The 27,251-nt window shown below is 37.6% G+C and overlaps 1 protein-coding gene across 1 annotated transcript in view; it reads left to right on the forward strand.

Moving 5' to 3' along the window:
• LOC145270567 (syntaxin-like) overlaps positions 1 to 27,251 on the forward strand; it is a 619,650-nt gene that overhangs the window by 113,249 nt on the left and 479,150 nt on the right. Inside the window, exon 2 of the mRNA XM_080126202.1 lies at positions 8,325 to 8,408. Coding sequence (XP_079982328.1) covers positions 8,325 to 8,408 — 84 coding nt within the window. The remainder of the gene's footprint in view (positions 1 to 8,324; positions 8,409 to 27,251) is intronic.

The following is a 27,251-nucleotide window of genomic DNA, read 5'->3' on the forward strand; positions in this document are numbered from 1 at the left end:
CTTTGTTAACGATTTACTCTTTGATAACATAATTATATATATATATATATACATACATATGTGTTTGTGTGTGTGTATATATATATATATATATATTAAAGAAGTTTATATATATATATATATATATATATATACACACTTGGTTAATGATTATTAAATGCCTACAGACACTAGTGTTTCATATATATATATATATATATATATATATATATATATATATACACAAACAAAATACCTCCAGACACTAGTGTTTCATCCTTTCAGGAATCATCAGTGCAGTGTGTCACGATTAGCACCGGTCGAAAGATTCGAACCCGGCAACAAATCCAACTCTGACACCATTAGCAAGGACCCAGTCGAGTCGGCTACCGTTAATCGTGAGAAATATTGTTGAAATTTAAACATTAAAAAAATATTCTATTAAAGAAGTTTTTCTTCAAAATCACTAGATTCGGCATTAAATAACCTGAAAAGGGTTGATATGCCGTAAAACAAAAACAACCAGTCCAGAAATTCTACTTATACACGAGTATATACGATAGATTAAACAGTGTCCACACACAAACACACACATTCTCACTTTTATAGATATATAGACTAGCAGGGCTACCCAGCATTGCTCAGGGCAAAAGTGTATCATAACATATACCCCTCTCTTTCCCCCTCCCCACTGCTTCTTCGTTCATACAATTTCTTTGGACATACATACATAGCTAGAGTCATCATAAGGGAAATGCTGGCATACATCAAGGATCCATCCTGGGCCCTATTCTCTTCCTGATCTTCCGAACTGTATCTGGATAATTTGTTATCTACACTGACGACAGAACTATGATAACACTTCGAAGAGCACTGATAAACAAAAATTTTTCTCTTCAGACTTAAAATTTTCTATAATTTGAATGCAAACTTGCAAAGCGGTTCAGTTGTGAAATATATATATATATATATATATATATATATATAATTATATTATTGGTAGTATTGTTTAGTTTTTAAACAAAAAAAAAAAACAGTGTCTACCAAAGAGTGCTCAATGTTTAAACAGAGCAATAAGAATATGTTGAATATGAAAACTAGTGGCTACACATATGCAAATATGTTTCAGTGACCACCCTACTAGGGGAGATATTCTTGGCTTGATGTGATTTTCCCTAGCAGGGTGGTCACTGAAACATATTTGCATATGTGTAGCCACTAGTTTTCACATTCAACATATATATATATGTGTGTGTGTGTACATGTGAACGTTTCTTTAAGTATATATATGTGTACTCGAGCAGCGCAAGGGCCGCTAGCTAACCCTCTCCAAACAATTAACAACAAATAAAAACCAAATAAATAAACCGAATCATACCCCCCCCGTCTCCGAACCTAAGCGAACACCCAACAGGTCAAGAAATACTTATCAAGAAATCATCTCACCAACGAGACGAGATGCCAAAAACTTTAACATTAAGACTCAAATTTTAAAGTAACCCTCTCCTCCTACCCCCACACATTCCCCTTCCCCCTCCATGTATCCCTATGCCCTCAGCCACACCAGAAATGAGCTTCCCAGACCCTCCCCCACAAGGTCCTTAAACTCCAAAACTAAAACATTACCGACATACCAAGCACCCCCCTCCCACCTTTCCCCCTTGTTCCCTTCCTCTCTTTTTTTTCCGCTCTTCTCGCACCCCTCCCTTGACATCATTCACTCTTTTATCTCATCATAACGAACATTTCTGTAAAAGTCTGAGGAAGCTACAGACGGCCCAAAAAAAACGGCCGGGTAGCTGAAACAATGTAACTGAACAGAAAGATATGGTAATAAAAAATAAAACGTGATATTCTATCTCTCTCTCTCTCTCTCTCTCTCTCTCTCTATATATATATATATATATATATATATATATAGAGAGAGAGAGAGAAATAAAAAGGAACAAACCGTATTATGTGTTCATCAACGTTTCGTCTTTATTTCGAGACTTCCTCTGGATGAATGAGATTAAGAAACAAAAAATACCAGTACAAAATATTTGAAAATGTTTCACGTGCACAGTGTGATGCAGTTCTATTTCAGAAAAACGGAAAAAGACGTTGGAAATTCAAAAAGGAGGGGGGGGTTAAATTTTTGAATTTCCAACGTCTTTTTCTGAAATAGAACTGCATCACACTTTGCACGTGAAACATTTTCAAATATTTTGTACTGGTATTTTTTGTTTCTTAATCCCATTCATCCAGAGGAAGTCTCGAAATAAAGACGAAACGTTGATGAACACATAATACGGTTTGTTCCTTTTTATTTCTCTATTTTGTCGGAATACTATTTCCATTATTTATATATATATATATACATGTGTGTGTGTGTGTATATATATATATATATATATATATATGTATGAGAGAGAGGTTTCACAGGATATTAGTGTCCTAGTCTATGGGATCAAAACAAAGGTCATAAGTTGGCTGTGTGAGTTCAGTAGGTTTGACCCCTACTGTTGCTTGTGCACAACCAACAAATTTTATCCTATGCTGCAAATGATCTATGGGTAAACCTAATGTCTATTTAAAGCTTCTGGGTATAACCATAAAAGGCTTTGATTGGTGAGCCCCATTTGAAGGCTGTGGGGAATGTGGAGTTGGCTCTTAGTTTGGATTGCTTGAGGGGGGGAAAAAGTAGCTTTTTTTTTCTTTATTTTTTTTTCTTATGAGATGACTTGTTACCTGTTGAAGTATGACCTTGGCCCTGTGCAGTTCTAAGAGGTTTCCCAGGCTTTACCTTATCCCTTTGTGAAGGGGTTAGCTTATTGCTTAATGTATTTCCATTATTCAGCGAAAAAATGATTTCGGCCATGTTAGTTTTGTGACATGTGACGTAAAAAGAATCAAAGTAGGTAAAGAATAAGGAATTGAAGATGATGTAACTCAACGTTAGCGAAGGCATGTCGTGTCAATCTTAGTACATGCGTGTTAAAGATCGCCGCAAAATACTTGATTTGTTTTCGTAAATATGATCGAATTCAAGGATGATCTTTGACCTTTTTCCTCCTTAGATGGGAAGCCAAGGAGTGACTTGATGGTTAAAACTCTGGCCTTGCATCTGAAGTGGTCAGGTTTAGAATCTCTGTATCTCTGCTTATCACTGCATCGCATCCAGAGGTCAGACGTAAACAAGTTTTCCAGTTTGAAGTCCAGAAATTGCCTTATCTCTCTCTCTCTCTCTCAAACTTTTTATAATCTTTTCATGTAGGTGTGTAGTTAACTTTTTTTTTTAGAAAATCTATGCTAAAATAAAAAAATTGTGTTGCGGTGACGAAAGCAGTGTTAAAAGCTGAATCTTACGTGATTCAGCAATAAGTTTGAAGATGAAGATAACAGTCTGCAAAAAAAGAGTTACTTTATGATTACATCACGATCACTGTAATGTGATAATGAATTTTGCTACAGTTAGGAAATATTGAGGACAGTCTTGGGTTTGCGACAGTTGTCAACAGTTAGTTAAGGGCAGTTGCAGGTTAGACACAGTTGAGGGCAGGTTGTGGCTTGAACCAGACTGAGAAGTCTTCAGGATGTTGAGATGAACTGACGTCAACTGATGAACTCGGCCTTAACAGAAAGACTAAGATATGGATGTTAACAGTTAGACTCATTTCCCATGATAGTGTTACACACACACACACACACACACACACACCCAGAGCCCAACTGACATACATTGGATGTGTCAATTTTTTTTTTTTTTTAATATTAGAATATGTACCCAGGCATTAAAGATAACATTAAATCCCTTTAAAAAAAACAGAAAGAAATTGAGACATGTGCTTGCAAGTAATATATTTTTTTTTCTAAAATAGTTCACTCCTTGTAAGTCAAAAAAAAAAAATACTCGAGCTGAGATTGAACCCCAAACTAAAGACAGTGAGTCAAGTACGATAACCATTATATCAACTTGACACGTTCTTTAGAAAGTGTTTTCAAACCTCATGAAACAGTTTTGACCCCTTGGCAGCCCTTTTTTCTGAATGATGGTGGGATCCTTCTACCGCTCCAGAAGATATCCCACTACTGATGCAATTCTCTATCTATATAAAAGCCAAGTACGTCCAAGGATGGAATACTGTGGCCATATCTGGGCAGGAGCTGCCAAAAACAGCCTATCCTGCCTTGACAGAGTACAAAATAGACTTCGTGGTTTAGTGGGGGATGCCCTTTTCTCTACCCTGCAACCCCTCTCCCACAGAAGAGACGTTGCGAGCCTATCCTTGTTTTATCGTTATTTTCATAGCAGGTGCTCGTCTGAACTCCAATCCCTGGTCCCCCCTCGCCAATCTTTCACGAAAAACACCCGTCTAGCTGAATCCACTGTGAAAAATTTCCCCCACTCTATATCTGTGCCTAAATCAAAACGTGGATTCCATGAACAAAGCTTCTTTCTTAGAACTACATGCCTGTGGAACTCTGTTCCGTCTGCCTGCTTCCCACCTGACTACAACTTGGATGTCTTCAAGTCCAACGTTAACAAATTCCTAATGAACCGCCCTCTTAAGTAAACACTTCATTAAATCTCCACACTAACGTAATGTACTTGCAATAACCCTTATCCCTGAGTGGCTTCCGGGCCTTGATAAGTGGTGACCACCGTGTAAAAAAAAAAAAAAAAAAAAAAAACCCTCGAACAACACCAACAAATAGAAATCAACTCTAATATGCCGTTTAAGTATATTACAGAAATATTCTACCGATCCAGTAGATATCTCACTGCTGATGCAATTCTCTACCTATATAAGAGCTATGTACGCCCAAAGATGGAGTACTGTTGCCAGATCTGGGAAGGAGCTGCTAGAAAGTTTTATCCTGCCTTGACAGAGTTCAAAATAGACTTCTAAATCTAGTGGGAGGATGCCCTTTCTCTTCCCTGCAACCTCTTTCCCACAGAAGAGACATTGCGAGCCTGTCTCTGCTTTATCGTTCAAGTGTTCATCTGAGCTCTAATCTATGGTCCCACCTCACCAAACTTTCACGAAAAACACTCGCCTAGCTAAGACCACTATCAATAATCCCCCCCCCCTCACTCTTTATCTGTGCCTAAACCTAAACGTAGATTCCATGAACAAAGCTTTTTAGAACTACATGCCTGTGGAACCCTCTTCCGTTTTCCTGCTTTCCAATTTGGTCGTAATCAAGTCCAACATAAACAAATTCTTGATGAGCTGTCCCCTTAAGTAATCCAATTTATCGAATTTCCACTCCTAACGGTTACTATGATATTATCTCATTGACTACTGTACACTCATTAACCCTTATCCTCGAATGGCCTCCGGGCCTTGATAAGTGGTGACTCCTATGTAAAAAAAAAAGAAAAAAAAAAAAGTTACGTCAGCCAGAATGGACAATCTTTATCACAAAAAAAAACACATTGTTTACTAAACCAAATTCCAAACTAACTTCGTTCACGCTTTTCTTCTATTCATAACGTTTTTTTCTTGAGCCGAGTTTCCTTAGTTAAATATTTTAACATATTTAACATATTCTGAATGTCTTTTTTAATCTAAATAATTTAACAATCTATATATCTATAAAAGTGAACTGTCTACATTTCCCTACGCAATAACTCTGTCAATTTTTAGTCTATAGACTCGAAATTTGAAATACCGGGTACTGAGATTTGGGAAAATCGATGTGACGGTTGTCAGCCAGAAATTTGGCTGTTAAGGGGTCAAATTTCAACGATTTGACCTTTAAGAACTCTACCAAACTCCTCCGACAATTTTGGGTCTAGACACTTGAAATTTTAGATATAGGTTCCTTGAACCTGGATCTAACTTAATAAAGTGATTTGAGCCCGAAACTATAAATTTTAAGGGGTCATAATAGGGGTCAAAGTTTTAAAAAATTAACCATTTTTTTTGTTTTTTTTTGCTTTTTTTGCACAGCATACACCTCCAAACACCCGAGCAACGCCGGGCACCCCTGCTAGTTGATCATAATAATTGTTCTGACCCTTGGCACTGCCCACCACAACATATACTACACTGTGATCATAGCCAAAGGGCCGCCACATAAAACTAATAGTGCGCAACACGTACGATTACCCATATTGGACACTACTGGATAGTAAGCTCCGCTTACCCTTTATCCTATCCTTGTAACCTTTTCGGTTAATGTAATCTTGCTTACACCTACTCTGTGTTCCATGTTTCGTGATCCCAATCTCGGGTCCATATCACAAAGGTAATGGATATATTTGCTGTCTGCAATGATTTTTGATGATGTAATTGAAATGTTTGGAAATGAAAGGTTACACTCAAGTTAAATGCTTGATTGCTCAGAGAGACCATCCTTCTACTTCAAAAGACAATGGATCTCCGCCTCCGTAGGCACCTGTGCTATTAAGAGTTTATTAGGAAGGAAAAGCAGCACAGTATCCAACTGCATGTTCTCGTAATCCGACGGTTTACCGATTTGTAAAAAAACAAGATTGGAGAAAATGTCAAGATAAATAAAATAAAAAAGTGTTTTTGTAAATTTTTATTTTATGTTCGTTATTAACTAGCTTAATGCCTGGCATTGCCTGGTCGTACAATATGCGTAGCCCGGTCGTGCAATATTCGTAGCCCGGTCGTGCAATATGCGTAGCCCGGTCGTGCAACATGCGTAGCCCGGTCGTGCAACATGCGTAGCCCGGTCGTGCAACATGCGTAGCCCGGTCGTGCAACATGCGTAGCCCGGTCGTGCAACATGCGTAGCCCGGTCGTGCAACATGCGTAGCCCGGTCGTGCAACATGCGTTGCCCGGTCGTGCAACATGCGTAGCCCGGTCGTGCAACATGCGTTGCCCGGTCGTGCAATACGCGTGATATTCTAATTTATGCAGATTGTACTATTATAGAATCAATCCTCTATGGAATATATATTACGAGTGATAATTTGCCCGGCGGACCAACTCGCAGAAAAAAAATGATAATGGCGTTCATCAAATTTCGTCTGTTTAACAATACCACGTCAGCTGATATTTGGGCTTGATAGCTGGATTTGACCATATTAAAAGTAGTCTTTGTTCACTTATAGATAAAAAATAATTTTTGCAGGGGAGTATTTTACGTTACACCAGTGCGATATGCGTTGCCCGGTCTTACAATACGCATGATATTTTAATTCAGGCACATTGCATATGTATTATTATAGAATCAATTCTCTATTGATTATTATATACTAGCAGGACCCGTTAGCCAGCATTGCCCGGTCTTACAATACACTTAAACATGATATTTTAATTTATGCAGATTGCGTATGTATTATTATAGAATCAATCCTCTATTGATTATTATATACTAGCAGGACCCGTTAGCCAGCGTTGCCCGGTCTTACAATACACTTAAACATGATATTTTAATTTATGCAGATTGCGTATGTATTATTATAGAATCAATCCTCTATTGATTATTATATACTAGCAGGACCCGTTAGCCAGCGTTGCCCGGTCTTACAATACACTTAAACATGATATTTTAATTTATGCAGATTGCGTATGTATTATTATAGAATCAATCCTCTATTGATTATTATATACTAGCAGGACCCGTTAGCCAGCGTTGCCCGGTCTTACAATACACTTAAACATGATATTTTAATTTATGCAGATTGCGTATGTATTATTATAGAATCAATCCTCTATTGATTATTATATACTAGCAGGACCCGTTAGCCAGCGTTGCCCGGTCTTACAATACACTTAAACATGATATTTTAATTTATGCAGATGTCATATGTATTATTATAGAATCAATCCTCTATTGATTATTATGTATTATGAGTGATAATTTGCCTGGTGGACTAACTCGCAGAAAAAAATAATGATAATGCCGTTCATCAAATTTTGTTGCTCGTCAACTGATATTTGAGTTTGACGATATTAAAATCACTCGCAAATGCAACTATTTCACTCACAATATAGAGCCCTGACATTACAGCATTTAATGTACCCTAAAATAAAGCAAATTTCGAAAATTTCCCTTAATTATATTTCCACTTTTTCGCTGTACCAAATTTTTTTGCTACACAAAAACTTTCGATTATATAATGGTATATTTCAAAAAAACAATTCCACGGGAATCGTAATTGGTATCGGAATCATTAATCAGCATTTTCCTGGAATCGGAAAAAATTTAGGAATCGTCCCAACATTAGTCGCCACTTTGAAAAATCATTTGCGAATGTGACTGTTTCACTCGCAGTGTAGAACCCTGACATTACAGCATTTAATATACCCGAAAAAAGCAAAAATATTTCAATAGTTTGTCAGTTTTTCTATTTTAAACTTTGTTTTTTTTATCATTTCAGGCTGTAAGTGATGAGGAGGATGCCGAGGAAGTGGCTGTCCAAGTGGATAGCGGAGGTGGTTTTATGGAGGAGTTCTTTGAACAGGTTGGTCTTTAAATTCCTTTTACTGCCTCACTCTCTTTTTTAATTAATGATGGGGAATTGACCCACCTTGAAAAGCTCAACAAGAATCCTTGTGTAACCTCATCGAGAGCATCAGTGTTACCCTCTGCTTCCTATTGGGTCATCCCAAAAGTTCATAAACATTTGTAAAAAAAAAAAAAAAAAAAAAAAAAAATTAATCCGCAAAATAAAGGTCATCATTTTCCAAAACTTTGTGCCACCAAACTGAAAGCTCTAGTCAAAGTATCATTCAACCAACTTCGAATCAAAGAATTCTTGAAACATTTCCTTGACTTCATTAAACGCGGCTCTATGGACAAATTTATCTTTAGGTGACCTTTGACAAATAAATATTTTCATTTACTAGCCAAATAGGAAAGTCACTAGCAAACCCACATGATTTTCGGAATTTGACATCTTCGTACTGTGACGATTATGTACATAATAAAATATTTTTTTGTATTTTTTTTTTTTTTTTTTTTTTTTTTTTTTTTTAAAATATTTTGACCCGTTTTTGACCCCTTGAAAACTATTTTAACTGGCTAAAGACCTATAAAAGAACTGTCTATAAAAAATCCAATCATTTGAGGGCCCCTAGTGCCACTCTGTGACTTTTCGTTTTGGAAGAGATAGAGTTTGAAAATATGGAGACAGACGGACATAGTGAGTTTTATAAATTAGGTTATTTAAAAGAGAATGTTATTACAATAAATTGTACAGATTAATGTAGAAAGCACTGCACAATTTCTACAAAGCACAATTTCTACAAAGCAGGGGAGGAGATACGAAAATACACATATCAGGGTTCTACGGACAAATTTATCTTTAGTTGACCTTTGACAACTAAATCTTTTCATTTACTAGCCAAATAGAAAAGTTACTAGCTAAACCCATATGATTTTTGGAATATGACATTTTCGTTCTGTGACGATTATGTACATAATAAAGTTCGTTTTGTATTTTTTTAATAAGTGTAATTCTAAATATACAACAAATTTTATGTTGATACCTGAAGGTATAAACATGCTAATTTCCTCAGATGATTTTTTTAAACAACCTACGTTTAAAAAAAAAAAAAAAAAAAAAAGTATCAATATACTTTTTTTTTTTTTTTTTTTTTTTTTATTTCTATTAAACTTTTATTGTTTAAATAATTTAACTTTGTTCGTTTTATTTAAAAAAAAAAATAAAAAGTTGAAAAGATATTTTTCACTTAGTAGTGAGCTTTGGAAGATTGTCAGTGAAAGAAATACAATCGTCAAAAGATAAGTTTCATTGTTTCTAGTCGCCATTTTGAAAAATTACTCACAAATGCGACTGTTTCACTCGCAATGTAGATCCCTGTTGAATCAGCAGTCCTTCAGCGGAAGCAGAAAAATCTGTAATCAGGTGGAGCACAGTCAGAACTACAAGCTCGATGTGGCAGAACCTCAATGCCGTCCAGCTCTTCAGACTTGTCTTTGGTTTTCCTGGTGATGTGTAGCTTGGTATTGTCCTGTTGCATCGAAGCGCACTTTAAGTTGATCAGGATCTGGTACATTTGCTTCAACTTTTCGTAGATCCGCTTCAGTTGCTTGCAGTAGAGTTTGGCACTGATGGCACGACCATTCGAAACCAACTCGAATGCACAATTCCTTCAAAGTTCCACCAAACACGCAACCTGACTTTCTTGCCAAATCGATCTTGTGTCCCTTGTCCTTTCTCAACCGATTGCTTATCTCAATTGTGCTCGACCAGATAGATCCATTTCTCATCCGATGTCACGATGTGCTTCCAAAATCACTCGTTCAATGGATTGCTAAGCAATTGACGGCAAATGTCAACTTGTCTTGTGCTTCAGTGTGTTTGTGCGGATCTTTGTTTCATAGGGGTACATATTGGGGACATAACGGGTACATGTATAACGGGGTGTATAATAATACATGAATGACGATGGTGATGAAAATTCTTAGAGGATATTTATAACGGTTCTTATAACACATATTAGAGGAGGGGGAGACATTACTTGTGATGGAGGAGGCACGTAATACTTCGAAGGGGTTACACAAGAGTTCGTTACAAGATGATAGTAAAAAACACATTTACCTTTTTGTTGTAACGAATGACGATACGAGACAAACAGTTACAAACATAGATGGTTTCTTTATTATTCAATTGACTGATCGGTGACGTCAGGAATTCAAACTTTGATTTACATGGTCTATTTTCCTCCCTTCGCTTCTAAAGAGCTCACCTCTCCAACTGACTTTTTAACTCTAACTTCGAACCCTTGATTCCTATATTGAGGAAACTCCTTTGTTTATGACGTCAGAAGTGTGTTTTCCAACGTGACTATATCACGTGGATTTACGAATGTTTTACTAAACACACTTTTGGCAAACAAAGACTCCTCAAGTCTAATTGTTTAATATCGAACCTATTTTTAAAAAAATAAATTTTAATTCGCATTGTGCATTCTTTTAACTGACATATTTAATATCCAGATTTCTAAAGAATGGACAATCGACTCTTTTTCCGACATTAACAATATTTAACTATTTCTAATAGAATTAACAATATTTAACTATTTCTAATAGAATTAACAATATTTAACTATTTCTAATAGAATTAACAATGGACTGAATTTCTAACATTCCATTTTCCATTATCTTTAACACTTGCTTACAGGGTTCGATTCTAACCTTATCCTAATATCATTTTCACTTATCTAGTATATCTCCAAATACACTTTTGGCAAAAAAAAAAAAAAAGAATCCTCAATTCTAATTCTAACCTATTTTTAAAAAAATAATTTTTAATTCGCATTGTGCATTCTTTTAACTGACATATTTAATATCCAGATTTCTACAGAATGGAAAATCGACTCTTTTTCCGACATTAACAATATTTAACTATTTCTAATAGAATTAACAATATTTTACTATTTCTAATTAACAATGGACTGAATTTCTAACATTCCATTTTCCATTATCTTTAACACTTGCGTACAGGGTTCGATTCTAACCTTATCCTAATATCATTTTCACTTATGTAAGTAAGTAGACATACTAGATAAAAAGAGAACAGCCCTTTCATGCAACATCTTGGTGCAGCTTTTTGAACAAGATCAAGTTGCTTCAAGTATTGGTGCCAACTCTCAGCTCATCAGCCAATGAGTGCTCGACGAAGGTGTAATTCAATTTTTCGCAAGTGTTTACAAACTTTTGGGACAACCAATGTGTATGACAATGTGTAGGTAGTTTCAATTGTTTATAAAATTATTTCAGAAATAGGAAGTTACGAAAAAGTATAAAGTTTTGTTCGTTTTAATTTTTTTGTAAAATACTTTTTACGTCATCGCAATCCGTTCATCATCACCCTCTCTCTCCAACCCCTCGCCCTCTCTCTCCGACCCCTCTCCCTCTCTCTCCGACCCCTCTCCCTCTCTCTCCGACCCCTCTCCCTCTCTCTCCGACCCCTCTCTCTCCGACCCCTCTCTCTCCGACCCCTCTCTCTCCGACCCCTCTCTCTCCGACCCCTCTCTCTCCGACCCCTCTCTCTCCGACCCCTCTCTCTCCGACCCCTCTCTCTCCAACCCCTCTCTCTCCAACCCTCTCCCTCTCCCTCCAACCCCTCTCCTCTCCCTCCAACCCCTCTCCTCTCCCTCCAACCCCTTTCCTCTCCCTCCAACCCCTCTCCTCTCTCTCTCCAACCCCACTCCCTCCAACCCCACTCCCTCCAACCCCACTCCCTCCAACCCTCTCCCTCTCCCTCCAACCCCTTGCCCTCTCCCTCCAACCCCTCGCCCTCTCCATCTCCCTCTAACCCCTCTCCATCTCTCTCCAACCCCTCTCCCTCTCTCTCTCTCCAACCCCTCTCCCTCTCTCTCTCTCTCTCCAACCCCTCTCTCCCTCTCTCTCTCCCTCTCCCTCCAACCCCACTCCCTCTCCCTCCAACCCCTCTCCCTCTCTCTCTCTCTCCAACGCCTCGCCCTCTCCCTCTCTCTCTCCAACGCCTCGCCCCCTCCCTGTCTCTCTCCAACGCCTCGCCCCCTCCCTGTCTCTCTCCAACGCCTCGCCCCCTCCCTGTCTCTCTCCAACGCCTCGCCCCCTCCCTGTCTCTCTCCAACGCCTCGCCCCCTCCCTGTCTCTCTCCAACGCCTCGCCCCCTCCCTGTCTCTCTCCAACGCCTCGCCCCCTCCCTGTCTCTCTCCAACGCCTCGCCCCCTCCCTGTCTCTCTCCAACGCCTCGCCCCCTCCCTGTCTCTCTCCAACGCCTCGCCCCCTCCCTGTCTCTCTCCAACGCCTCGCCCCCTCCCTGTCTCTCTCCAACGCCTCGCCCCCTCCCTGTCTCTCTCCAACGCCTCGCCCCCTCCCTGTCTCTCTCCAACGCCTCGCCCCCTCCCTGTCTCTCTCCAACGCTTCGCCCTCTCCCTGTCTCTCTCCAACGCCTCTCCCTGTCTCTCTCCAACGCCTCTCCCTCTCCCTGTCTCTCTCCAACGCCTCGCCCTCTCCCTGTCTCTCTCCAACGCCTCGCCCTCTCCCTGTCTCTCTCCAACCCCTCGCCCTCTCCCTGTCTCTCTCCAACCCCTCGCCCTCTCCCTGTCTCTCTCCAACCCCTCGCCCTCTCCCTGTCTCTCTCCAACCCCTCGCCCTCTCCCTGTCTCTCTCCAACCCCTCGCCCTCTCCCTGTCTCTCTCCAACCCCTCGCCCTCTCCCTGTCTCTCTCCAACCCCTCGCCCTCTCCCTGTCTCTCTCCAACCCCTCGCCCTCTCCCTGTCTCTCTCCAACCCCTCGCCCTCTCCCTGTCTCTCTCCAACCCCTCGCCCTCTCCCTGTCTCTCTCCAACCCCTCGCCCTCTCCCTGTCTCTCTCCAACCCCTCGCCCTCTCCCTGTCTCTCTCCAACCCCTCGCCCTCTCCCTGTCTCTCTCCAACCCCTCGCCCTCTCCCTCTCCCTCCAACCCCTCGCCCTCTCCCTCTCCCTCCAACCCCTCGCCCTCTCCCTCTCCCTCCAACCCCTCGCCCTCTCCCTCCAACGCCTCGCCCTCTCCCTCTCTCCCTCCAACGCCTCGCCCTCTCCCTCTCTCTCTCCAACGCCTCGCCCTCTCTATCTCCACCTCTACTCCCACTCTCTCTCTACCTCTCCTCAACATCGTATATTCATTTATTTCAAATCAAATAGTGCTCGTCTTTATGACTCTCCGGGTCACGAATATAAATAAATCAATTTTAATTTTTTCTTTTTTAATTTGAAGGAAAGGGGAGGGGGGTCATAATAAATTAAAAAAAAAAAAATCATAATAAAAAAAAAAAAACTAATGCTAACAACCGGCATTTTCTTATTATTTTATTCGATAAACATACAAACAAACACGATTGGATAGCAGAAAGTGATTCATCAGCTGAAAATAAAAATCCGGTTTCGACGCCGCACCTTTATTGATGGCGGACACATTGCTTTCTACGTTCTAAGAGAAATTGAAAAGTAGCTATGATCAATCACTCGAAAGGTCAGTGTAATAACCGTTAAAAAAAATAATTATTGCACCGCCCCCCCCCCTCCGCCGCCGCCGCCGCCTATGCGGCCAATTATCACCTCATTAAATATTCTAGCAGCTGTTCTTGGACTCTGCTTCAGCACCCGCTCTCTAATCTCTAACTCTCCAGGCGAATCAACTGATTGAACACATTTGTGGTTATCAAGGCATTGGAGTTTTGTGAGGTCGGGTGGTGGGGGGGGTGCAGGAATGGGTAGCGAAATACCTCTACCCTCCCTCTCCTGCCCCCCCCAACCATCTGAAGATATCAGAACTAATATGGGAGAGAGAAGGACGTGTAGTATGAGAAGAAAGATGGAGTTGGATTCTGCAAGAGATTTTGAGATGGAGATTTTGAGATAGGATGAATATGGAGGGATTTAGGAGGAAGGGGAGGTGGATGTGGAGGGATTTAGGAGGAAGGGGAGGTGGATGTGGAGGGATTTAGGAGGAAGGGGAGGTGGATGTGGAGGGATTTAGGAGGAAGGGGAGGTGGATGTGGAGGGATTTAGAAGAAAAGGGAGGTTGACATGGAGGGATTTAGGAGGAAGGGGAGGCGGACGTGGAGGGATTGAAAAAAAATGGATTAAAAAAAAAAACGGAAAGAAACGGAGACGTACATGCGAGTATTATTTTTTTTCTAAACCGGTCACTTCTTGTAAGTAAAAAAAAAAAAAAAAAAAAAACTACTTGAGCTGAGATCGAAACTAAAACCTAGACAGTGAATCGATTACGATAGCCATTAGACCAGCTTGACAGATATTGAGATAGGATGAATATAGAGGGATTTAGAAGGAAGGGGAGCTGGATGTGGAGGGATTGAGAAAAAAAATGAAGTAAAAAGAACAAAAAAACAAAAAGAAACTAAGACCTGTACATGGGAGTATTATGTTTTTCTAAACAGTTCATTTCTTGTAAGTAAAAAAAAAAAAAAAAAAAAAATACTTGAGCTGAGATCGAAACCTAAAGATAGTGAGTCGATTATGATAGCCATTAGGCCAACTTTGAAACGTGTTTTCAAACCTACTTATTCTTAACAGATGAAAACCGATTAAAAAGTTTTCCACATGTCTGAATATCCTACCTAACAAATTTCAAGTCTGTAGATCAAAAATTTGTTGAGTATATGGGTTGAGAAGTGTCCTCAAACGCACACACTTTATCACTTTTATAGATATAAGCAAATGTACCCGGCGTTGCCCGGTATTAAGCGTAATGTTGCATTCTTTAAAAAAAAAAAAAAAAAAAAAAAAAAAAAACGGAAAGAAACTAAAACCTGTACATGCGAGGATTGTTTTTTCTAAACAATTTGCTTCAAATACTCGAGCTGAGATCGAAACCAAAACCTAAAGATGAGTCAAATACGATAACCGTTAGCTCCACTGAACACAATTTCACAAGATGTTTTCAAACCTTCTTATTCTTAACATAATGTGGACGATTAGCGCATACGCACTACGCAGTCGTGAGACAGTTGACGAACAGATAAAAATTTGATGACCTCCACGTTACAGTTCTTTAATTTAGCAGCCCCTTCTTCTGAATGAAAACAGATTAAAAAGTTTTCCACATGTCTGAATACCTTATATATCAAATTTCTAGTATGATGATCAAAAATTTGCTGAGTATATATGTTGAGAAATGTCCTCACACACACATTCTCATATATATATATATATATATATATATACCTACTTCATTTATTCGCATAAATTTAATATACGAAAGTATAGATTTATGCGTAAACTTTAAGTATTTACTTCAAAAGTGCTCAATACGTAGGTAGAGCTAGTTAGTAATTTATAAAATATATATGGCGATTAAGCTACACTGAATATTCTGCGTTTCATCCAACTATAGGATTCGTCAGGCTTATGCATAAGCCTGACGAATCCTATAGTTGGATGAAACGCAGAATATTCAGTGTAGCTTAATCGCCATATATATTTTATAAATTACTATATATATATATATATATATATATATATATATATATTTATTTATTTATTTATTATGCAGCAAAATCGCGTGGGCACATCGGTTCTTGTCAGATCACCAAAGTTAAGCTACGTTGGACCTGGTTAGTACCAAATGGGTGACTATTTGGAAATTCAAGGCGCTATATGTGCTCTCCGCTTATCTCGGCATTTGTTGCAATATTTTAGTTTTTAATGGGGTATGATCCCACACAGTCAGACGATTCTATTTATAAACGATGCTGCTAAGAACTGACGAATCAAATTAATTCACGTTCTGCTACAAACCAATCAGGAACCAGCATTGCTTCATAAATATTAAACCTTTTCTGGAGCAATTTCACATGTTCTTTCCCGGGTTTCGACACGGTAAGAATATTACCGTGTTCTGCGCTAAGACTATGCTGGCTTAATTATCACAATTACTATATGAGTTTTAGTTTATTCTGGTTCTAAAATAGTCTTTAGAATAGTTTTTAGGTATAGCACTTCTTGTGCAGTATATGTAAGCACAATGAATTCCACCTCACATGTAGAGATACAATCTGTTGCTTTTTAGATTTCCATGAAATAATAGGTCTAAAGATAGTCTAAAACAATATTCAGATATACATTTTCAATCTTCATGGTTTCCCAATCTGAATCTGAAAACGCTTCTAATTTTAGGGGACTTGTTGCTTTTCTAAATATTAAATGCTGTTCCTTAGTTTCTTTTAAATAACAAAGGACTTGTTTAACTCTGTTTAAATCCTTCATTGCTAAAGGATACTCTCAGATTTACGGTATAGAATATTATTCATTTTAATCACATCAAACTGTGACATAATGTTAACCGATGTTATTAACAGATGAAATAAAAAATTCAAAATGACCGATCTTGGCAAGATATCATGGGTTCTGGGCATGCAAAAATTATCAAGACCGACAATGTGTGTAACAGCAAACCATCTGAAACTGTTCTGAAACTCAAAATGGCTTACACCTCTAGAGCATTGTTTCTAGTCGTCCTGTACATGCGCTTCACTTGCCACTGGTATTTAACATTCTAGCAGCTGTTCTTGGACTCTGCTTCAGCACCCGCTCTCTAATCTCTAACTCTCCAGGCGAATCAACTGATTGAACACATTTGTGGTTATTAAAGCATTGGAGTTTTGTGAGGTTGGGTGGGGTGGGGTGCAGGAATGGGTAGCGAAATACCTCTACCCTCCCTCTCCGGCCCGCCCCCAACCATCTGAAGATATCAGAACTAATATGGGAGAGAGAAGGACGTGTAGTATGAGAAGAAAGATGGAGTTGGATTCTGCAAGAGATTTTGAGATGGAGATTTTGAGTTAGGATGAATATGGAGGGATTTAGGAGGAAGGGGAGGTGGATGTGGAGGGATTTAGGAGGAAGGGGAGGTGGATGTGGAGGGATTTAGGAGGAAGGGGAGGTGGATGTGGAGGGATTTAGAAGAAAAGGGAGGTTGACATGGAGGGATTTAGGAGGAAGGGGAGGCGGACGTGGAGGGATTGAAAAAAAATGGATTAAAAAAAAACGGAAAGAAACGGAGACGTACATGCGAGTATTATTTTTTTTCTAAACCGTTCACTTCTTGTAAGTAAAAAAAAAAATTTTACATGTTCTTTCCCGGGTTTCGACACGGTAAGAATATTTTGTTCTGTGGAACTGTCTACTACAAACAAGTCACCTACCAGGACTTGTGTGTAACAACAAACCATCTGAAACTGTTCTGAAACTCAAAATGGCTTACACTTCTCGAGCATAGTTTCTAGTCGTCCTGTACATGCACTTCGCTTGCCACTGGTATTTTAACAATGTTGACTCCGGAGAGGTGTGGTTGGAGGTTGCGCACCTCCTGCCACAATAAAATAAATAAATAAAAATAGCTTATTTCATAATAAGCTCTTGACAAAGATGCGTCCAGGATAAATATTTTTGCATGCTTCTTCTCCTTTAAGGGAAATTTATTTAAATAATGTTCTATTGTTGAAGTGTTTTTTTAATCAAGAAGTCTGAAGAAAGGCAGGTTATGTGAAAATGTTCAAACGCCATAATGTTTGAAATTGTCCAACCGGTTTTGAAACAATTGTAACTTGCAATGAAATACACTTTTTATTGCTACCAATTCCTTTTTTGAAGTCTTGGTTTTGTTAATACAGTATATTATTACTATACTATGAAATATGATAATTTTGTAGCTTACTTTTTAAGTCATCTCCTTTTGGCTTAAAAATTCATTAGTATATGAAAAATTTACTGAATTATATGAAACCAGTAAAATTCAGTATATTACAAACAAATATATATATATATATATATATATATATATTTGGTAAAACTGGTAATTAGTAAAAACCTGGAGAGAGTGCTCAATACTATTGCAGAGCAAATATGTGTTTTATTTTTTTATTACCGTTTTATGTCTTTGGATACATATGTTTCGGATGTGTGACCATGTTTACGATCCAACAGCTTTGTCAGACCTTACAGAAATGGTTCTCCATACGGTAATAAAAAAATAAAGAACACGCACACACACACACGCACACATATATATATCTATCTATATATCTATAAAAACAGAGATGTGTGTGCCACATGGCTTTATTTATTGTCCATCTTGGAAGGGTTTAATTTTTTTCTAACTTGTTATTTAGAAATTAAAAAAAATACGAATCTTACACAATCTTACAATCCAACCTACGACATCCACGGCCGCCATTCTGGTGCTAGCCGCAGATACGTACACAACACGAAAACAATGTTTTGAAAATCTAGCAAAAATTAATTTTCCTGAAATTTTTCAATATTTAAAAATAAATTATGCCGGCTGATAAAATTTTAAAACTTTTTTTAAAGCTAGAAAGATAAAATTTAAAAATACTTATTTTTATGTAAAACGCGCGTTCCCTCGTGGTCTTTTCATTTCGGGTTTGTATTACTGTACACATAGATTCGAAAAAGTTGTCAAAAAACAAATATATAACAAATAAATGTTATCAAAGGCAAGATAAGTTACTTTTCTACCAAACTGGATATATTTTTCGTGTTTACATTCAATGTAACACATTTATTCAGCTCGAAAAACGGGTTTGTATTACTGTACACATAGATTCGAAGAAGTTGATAAGATACGAAACAATACAGCACGAAAACACGCGCACACACGCACACACACTCACGTCCACTACCGTCCTTGGGTACGTCACGTTGTTATGGCAACACGATAAATACACAGTAAATTTGATTTTCTTCATTTCTACGCAAATATTACGCAAATATAAATCATATAGAATATCTGGTATGAATATAATTACACGTAATAGTTAAATAAAGATGATCATCGTATAAGAGAACCGAAAAAAAACTATTAGGGAATTTGTATAAAGTTGTATTTTCTTTTTAAATAAATATAAAAAAGGGGTGTTGATAAGACTATCGATACTTATACAGTTTAGTGACGACATTAAAAAATGGAAATATTGAAAAAAAAATTTATTGTACATAACTGTTATAGACTGAAGTTCTCCGAAAAAAAATTTCACTTCATTTGATCAAGTAGTTTTTTTTTTTTACAGCGAAAAACAATGATTTATCACGGCTACGTCAACGTGGCCATTTTGGAAATGTACCTAGCAGATACCTCCATTTTAGGCCAAATTTCGCAATCTAGCCTTTTTTTTCTCGCCATATTGAGATGCGGCGGCACAACACATCTGCAATTTTTTTACGTTTTTTTCTTTTTTTTTTTTTAAATCTGCAATTTTTTTGCGTTTTTTTTTTTTTTAAATAAGAATACTATTGATTATGCAAAGAAATTGAAGAATGCAAAGAATTGAAGAATTTTTATACAAGATTATTTTCGAAACATGCTCAGTTGGACACGCATGGATAATTTCGAAACTTCGTTTATTTACTTCTGTTACAAATTAAAAAAAAAAAAAAACACCCCAAAAATGGCATCTGTCTTCGCAAAAAAAAAAAAAAAAATCTCATTCTGGGGGGGGGGCTAGATTGGCCTAAAATGGAGGTATTCTGCTATGTACGGCAGTTACCTGCCCTTGGGGAATTCCTGGGCCTGCAATAACATTTCCAAAATGGCCACGTTGACGTAGCCGTGATAAATCATTGTTTTTCGCTGTAAAAAAAAACTACTTGATCAAATGAAGTGAAATTTTTTTTCGGAGAACTTCAGTCTATAACAGTTACGTGCAATAAAAATTTTTTTTCTATATTTCCATTTTTTAAAGTCGTCACTAAACTGTATAAGTACCAGACTATCATTACACACAAAAAAAAAATAGATTTATTTCTGGGTAAAGTTCCCCCGGGTTTTCCTTTCACTTCAGTAAATAATGGTCTTTTGTTATATATATGGCGTACTATTAGCCTTATATATATGATGTTTATGTTTATATATATATGTATAAGTGATAGTGTCTGTGTGCGTCTGTGTGCATTTCCCTACGCTAAAACTCTGTCAATTTAAAGCCTACAGATTCGAAATTTGATATACAGGGTACTGAGATTTGGGAAAATCGATGTGATAGGTTTTCGACAGAAATTTGGCGATTAAGTGGTCAATATTCAACAATTAGACCTTTGAGAACTCTACCAAACTTCTCCTACAATTTAAGATCTGAACACGTGATATTTTATATATAGATTCCTTGGACATGGATCTAACTTATTAACTTTACTTGATCCGTAAACAATAAATGTTAAGAGGTCATAATAGGGGTCAAATTTAAAAAAATTGACCGTTTTTTTTTCCTCAGCATACACTTCAAAACACCTGGGCAACGCCGGGCACCGATTGCTAGTATATTATAAGATTTCCTTGGATTTTACTTGTGCAAATGGAAATTCAATTAACTTTCTTGAAGTTATATATTTGAATTTTACCGTCACTGGATTATTTATCTTCCACCAGACTATCCATTCACGTGTAATCACCTTTTTCTTCACCATATTCCCTCTGCTTCACTTTTTTGTTATCAAGTAACAATGATGATGAGAAGGAAAGTATTTCTTCGAAACTCCGCTGATTAAGGACTATCCACTTATCAAGTGTTTCCTTTTCAAATTAAATATGTTTTTAATTCTTTTTCAAAGTGTTTTTTAATGTTTTATTAACTGTTTGCTCGTATATATATATATATATATATATATATATATATATATATATATATATATATATATATATAAGTATAAATATACAAGATTTTGGCCCGTCTGCTATAAATCCTGATAAGAGGTCTTCCTCGTCAATGAGATGTTAAGTGATTTCAACAAAATCTTTTCTTTGTACGAAGTTGAGTTACGCTGCTAAATAACAACGTAAGTGGATCAATATGAGGATCAGATCATTTCTACCCCCCTCCTTCTCTTTACTCCCTCCTCTTCTTTCTCCCCCTCCCTCCAATCTCTTTCTCTTTTCTCTCCTCTTCCTTCCCCCCACCTCCATTTGGAGCATGCCCACAATTTGTCGAAGCTTAAACACAAATGGATGAAACTGGCCAGCATTTCTATTGATTATTATAACCCACCATCTTGAAGCGCTGCTTTACAAGCTTTGTACAAAAAAGAATTACTCTTTTACTTCACCCCCCATCCCCTCGCTTTCTTCCACTCTCTCTTTCTTCCTCTCTCTCATCCTAAGAGAAAAAGGAAGAAACAGTTTGCTTCTGTGCATACACTTTTGAGTTTCAAAAAAAAAAAAAAAACACAAAAAAAAAAAAAAAAACGGCCGAGAAGTTATGGACTACTGTACACGATTTTTCTTTTTGAATTACAACAAATGCCTTTAGATTAAGAAGACAATGCCAGTAGTATGTTTACCGTGGAGATATATTGAAATAAGTATATTATAATGGTGTGTGGCATTAATGTAGGTATGCTATGGTGGCTGAGGCCTTGATGTAGGTATGCTATGGTGGCTGAGGCCTTGATGTAGGTATGCCATGGTGGCTGGGGCCTTGATGTAGGTATGCCATGGTGGCTGAGGCCTTGATGTAGGTATGCCATGGTGGCTGATATGGTACGACGGCATGCGGCCACGACCGTAGATATGGTATGGTGGCATGCAGCCTCGACCATAGATATGCTACGGCAGCTTGGCCTTGATGTAGGTATACTATGGTGGCTGCAGTTATAACCATAGGTGTGCTACAACGGCGTGCCGCCTCGACACACATATACTATGATGACGCACGTGCTTGACGTGGACAGACTCGTGTAATAATTCATCAGTAGTAACGGGTCACATATGTTATCAACGATGAAAAGATTCAAATGACGTGTCCTGGATCGGGAGAATCAGAAAACTTTACCCTATGCTTGACATGATTTAGACATGAGACCATCCTCCCAGGCTAACAAATAACTTAGCTAATAAATTTAATAACAAAAGCTTACCTTTAATGAAACCATTCTCCCAAGCATTACCTCATCCTATGTGACGGAGTGAGGTGAGTCATATATCCATTTGCCATGATACTGAGCTATAATCCTCAGTAATTTTAATCCGAAAACTTTAAGCAGATTAACATTGTTTAAATCTGCCCGAAACGATCATCTATCGAAATACGTGTGACCTTAAACCTGTGGGGGTCGAACGAGATTAGGTCATAGTACAGAATATATTTCGAACTTACCGAAGATGTGTATAGGTCAAATAATGAAGACGATTTGGTTAATCGTTTGGGGCTTAAATCTATCTTTTAGTAATGATGTCATTACGATGAAATTTGGGATGTGGTGTGTGGGGAGTTTTATTACCAAAAAGAAATTAATTCTTGCACGTGATGAGATAGGATTTTATTTATTTTTCTTTTAAGGAAAGTGCTAAAATAGAACTGAGTGACAGCTATTAGAGAGAAAGAACAACAACAGTGTATAGTTGAACGATTTTACTTATTAAAATTGGGAATGAAAAATATAAAGTAAGAATTATTTCGATTATTCGGACTATTATTCTTATTTATTTGCAAACTGTTATTCTCATCATAGTTATTGTTTTCCAACGTTTCGACCAATTCATCCTCTGGCCTTCTCCAGGTGACGCGGCCACTTCATCCTCTGGCCTTTTTTAAGACCTGTGGTGCAGTGGATAGAAATGTTGAATCGCTACGGTTCCTGGTGAGCATTGTCTGAAGATAGCGGTTTCAATCCTGCCCAAAGCAGTCCAGAGGTTTAGTTGGCCAAAACGTTTTGAGACAACAACTATGGAAGGCAGTGATTACTGTTACAAGAGTCCGCACTCTTATTCCGCCATGGTTAATCACCTGACGAAGGCCAGAGGAATAGTTGGCCGATACGTGATGAAACAACTCTGAAGATGAGAATAACGGTCCGCAAATAAATAAATACACAGATTACTCATCTCAAAGGATTCCAATAAAACAATATTATATAATATTATTCTCATCTCAAAGTTTTGGTTGCTGTAATCTTCCAACTTTTTTCAGATGTATCTTGCCAAACTGAGAATCTATCAAACTGCACCGGATTTTGAATGGAACTTTATTTAATCTATGGAGGTAGCATACTCTCGTTCTATCAGCCATGACCAAGTAGAAGTCTTAAGTAATTGGCAGTTGTATTTTGAGTGTTGGCCACACTGAGGATAGTACCTTCAACCTCTAGAAGAGTTTAACTTACAACTTATTATTAACAAGCACTTTATCTACTATGCTCATGGTTGATTAAATGAGTATGATAATGCACGGATTAAGTTTTTTTACATGGTAGTCACCACTTATCAAGGCCCGGAAGCCACTCGGGCATAAGGGTTATTGCGTGTACAGTAATCAGTGGGATAATATTGTTGTAATCATTAGTAATGGAAATCTGATAATGTCTTACTTAAGGGGGCGGTTTATCAGGAATTTGTTTATGTTGGACTTGAAGACATCCAAGTTGTAGTCAGGTGGGAAACAGGCAAACAGAAGAGAGTTCCACAGGCATGCACTTCTAAGAAAGAAGCTTTGTTCATGGAATCTACGTTTTGAGTTAGGCACAGATAAAGAGTGGGGAAAATTATTGACAGTGGTTTCAGCTAGATGGGTGTTTATCGTGAAAGGTTGGTGAGGGGGGGACGAGAGATTGGAGCTCAGACGAGCACTTGCCATGGAAATACCGATAAAACAAAGACAGGTTCGCAACATCTCTTCTGTGGGAGAGAGGTTGCCGGGAAGAGAAAAGGGCATCCCCCACTAAGTCACAAAGTCTATTTTGTACTCTGTCAAGGCAGGATAGGCTGTTTTTAGCAGCTCCTGCCCAGATATGGCAGCAGTACTCTATCCTTGGACGTACTTGGCTTTTATATAGATAGAGAATTGCATCAGTAGTGAGATATCTTCTGGAGCGGTAGAAGGATCCCACCGTTTTCCCAGCGTCCCTGGCAAAATATTTGATGTACGTGTTCCATTTCATATAATAGTTTCTTCCCAGAACTTCTAGACTTCTGGGATTCTGCTTTTTCAACTGTACTGAGATGCAGAAGTTCAAGTGTTATGTGAACAAAAATCTGTCTAATCATATCCCTTCATAATGACCCCGAAACATGTGTCCTTGATAGTAGCCACCTACTTCAAAATGACACTCTGACATGTTTGAGGTGAAAATTGATTTAAAAAATACTCGCAGTTCAGCCCAGCTAATCTACTGTTAATAACTATATATATATATATATATATATATATATATATATATATATAATTTTAGTCATTCCATAAATTTAAAAATTAATGATGTGAAATAGTTCTGGGCAATAAGTCTGAACATTTAAAACTTGACAGACCTTTAGAGTTACTAGCAAGCCACTTGAAAGCATTTTTGAATGGCTCAAACCTAATAAATGACTATGAAACACTTCGCAACAATGAAGAATCAGAAAGCGAAATAGAAGTACTCTTGTTGATCAGGCAGAGTTTGCAAACTACAGCTTCAGCAAACAAGGACAGTTTATGGCAGTATATTATGATGATGACTTTTATTTAGGTCAAGTAATTTCTGTCACAAGTAGGACAAGTACAGGTGGAATTTTCATGCAGATTTATGAGATACACCTGAAGAAGGTCGGATGTTACGCTGATCGAAACGTGAAAATGACACTCAAAATAAGAGTCGTCCGAAGAATCCAGTTAATACGTATTCTTTGTCATCATCTCAAAAACTCTTAAAAAATGATGTTTTGCATATTTGTGACTACGTCATTACTTTGTCTTTTTTTTTTTTTTGTTTGTTTACAAAGGAGTCCCCACTTATCAAGGTCCTGAGGCCACTTGAGGATAATGTTCAATGAGTGTACTGTAGTCAAAAGGACAATGTCATAGTAATCGTTACAAGTTTAAATTCGGTAAATTGGATTACTTAAGTGGAACGGCTCATCAAAAATTTGTTTACATTGGACTTGAAGACGACCATATTGTAGTCAGCTGGAAAGCAGGAAAACGGGTTCCACAGGTGTGCAGTTCTAAGAAAGAAGCTTTGTTCATGGAATCTACGTTTTAGGTTTAGACACAGATAAAGGGTGGGGAAAATATTGATAGTGGTTTCAGTTAAACGAGTGTTTTTCATAAAAGTTTAGTGAGGGGAGGGACCACAGATTGGAGCTCAGACGAGCACTTGCCATGAAAATAATGATAAAGCAGAGACAGGCTTGCAACGTCCTTTCTGTGGGAAAGAGGTTGCAGGGAAGAGAAAAGGGCATCCTCCTACTAGGCTATGAAATCTATTTTGAACTCTGTCAAGGCTGAATAAGGTCTTTCTAGCAGTTCCTGCCCAGATGTGGCAACAGTTCCCCATCCTTGGACGTACCTGGCTTTTATGTAGGTAGAGAATTGCATCAGCAGCAAGATATCTGCTGAACCGGTAGAAGGATCCCACCATTTTTTCAGCAACTTTGGCAACAAATTTGATGTACGTGTTCCTAACAATTGTGTAAGAGAATTATACGTAACTAGAAGAATACACATACCAAGACATGTGACATTAATTTCAGTAAAAGTTCTGCAGCATATATATATATATATATATATATATATATAATTTTTTTTTTTTTTTTTTTTTTACAAGATTAAAATCGAAGGCGGACCTGTGAGAGTGCCCACCCTCTAAAAATTCGTAATTTAAATTTTTTTTTTTTTTTCAAATGATTATCATAGATTATAGACTTAATTACCATATTAGCAGAAAAAAAAATGACTTTTAAGAAGGGGGTTCAGTTTCTCGTTTAAAACGTTCCAATCACGTGACACGTCAGTAAAGAAATTGAAAGTCATTAAATTTAGTTTTTTTTTTTTTTTTTTTTTTTTTTTCTCTTAAGTTCTGTTTCATTATAACGTGACCCTGGTTTATTCCTAAAAAAAAATAAAAATAAAAAGAAGTCATGCTCAAAATGTATAAACATTTCGACCCTTCCCTTTACTTAATGAAATGTTTAGTATTTGTTAAATAATGATCACAAAATATATTGAACTCAATATTTTTATTTAAGTGGAAATGTATTATTTTATTTAAACAAAAAATACCTTTAGTAAAGTTATGGGTTTTCGGTAGTAAAAAAAGTATGAATGAATTTATTTTTGCTTTTTTTTTTTTATGAAAATAAAACATCGTAAAATACAAAAAAGTTTACTTAATTTTTTTTTTTTTTTTTTAATGAATTAGATATAACTCGAAGAAAAATGAATTTCTTGAACTACCGATATTGAATTAACCACGACGGGATAGGAATGTCGAACCCTCCAACTCCATCCACAGCAATTACTGATTTCAGTAGTTGTTGTTATCTTTTTTTACAGTGATCACCACTTATCAAGGCCCGGAAGCCACTCAGGGATAAGGGTTATTGCAAGTACATTACATTAGTGTGGAGATTTAATGAAGTGTTTAATTAAGGGGGCGGTTCATTAGGAATTTGTTAACATTGGACTTGAAGACATCCAAGTTGTAGTCCGGAGGGAAGCAGGACTTACCACGGTTTGGTTAACTAATCCTCTGACTGGCTTTGGGTGGGATCGAAACCGATACCTCTAGACAACACTCCAAACTGTGGTCAGATGACAACTATTGAAGGCAGTAATTGCTGTGAATGTAACATTCCTATCCCGTTGCACTTCACCTGACGAAGGAATAATTGGCCAAAACGTCGTGAAAAACAACAATTAAAAGATGAGAATAATCCAAATAATTAATAATCCAAGAAACCGTCATTGGATAATTTACCTTTCACCAGACTATCCATTCACATGAAATCACTTTTTTCTTCACCCTATTCCCTCTGCATCACTTTTTGTTATCAAGTAAGATCTTTGACTTCCTTG

The sequence above is a fragment of the Euprymna scolopes genome, chromosome 46 (assembly GCF_053919585.1).
Source record: "Euprymna scolopes isolate OS-2025 chromosome 46, ASM5391958v1, whole genome shotgun sequence".
Taxonomy (NCBI): domain Eukaryota; kingdom Metazoa; phylum Mollusca; class Cephalopoda; order Sepiida; family Sepiolidae; genus Euprymna; species Euprymna scolopes.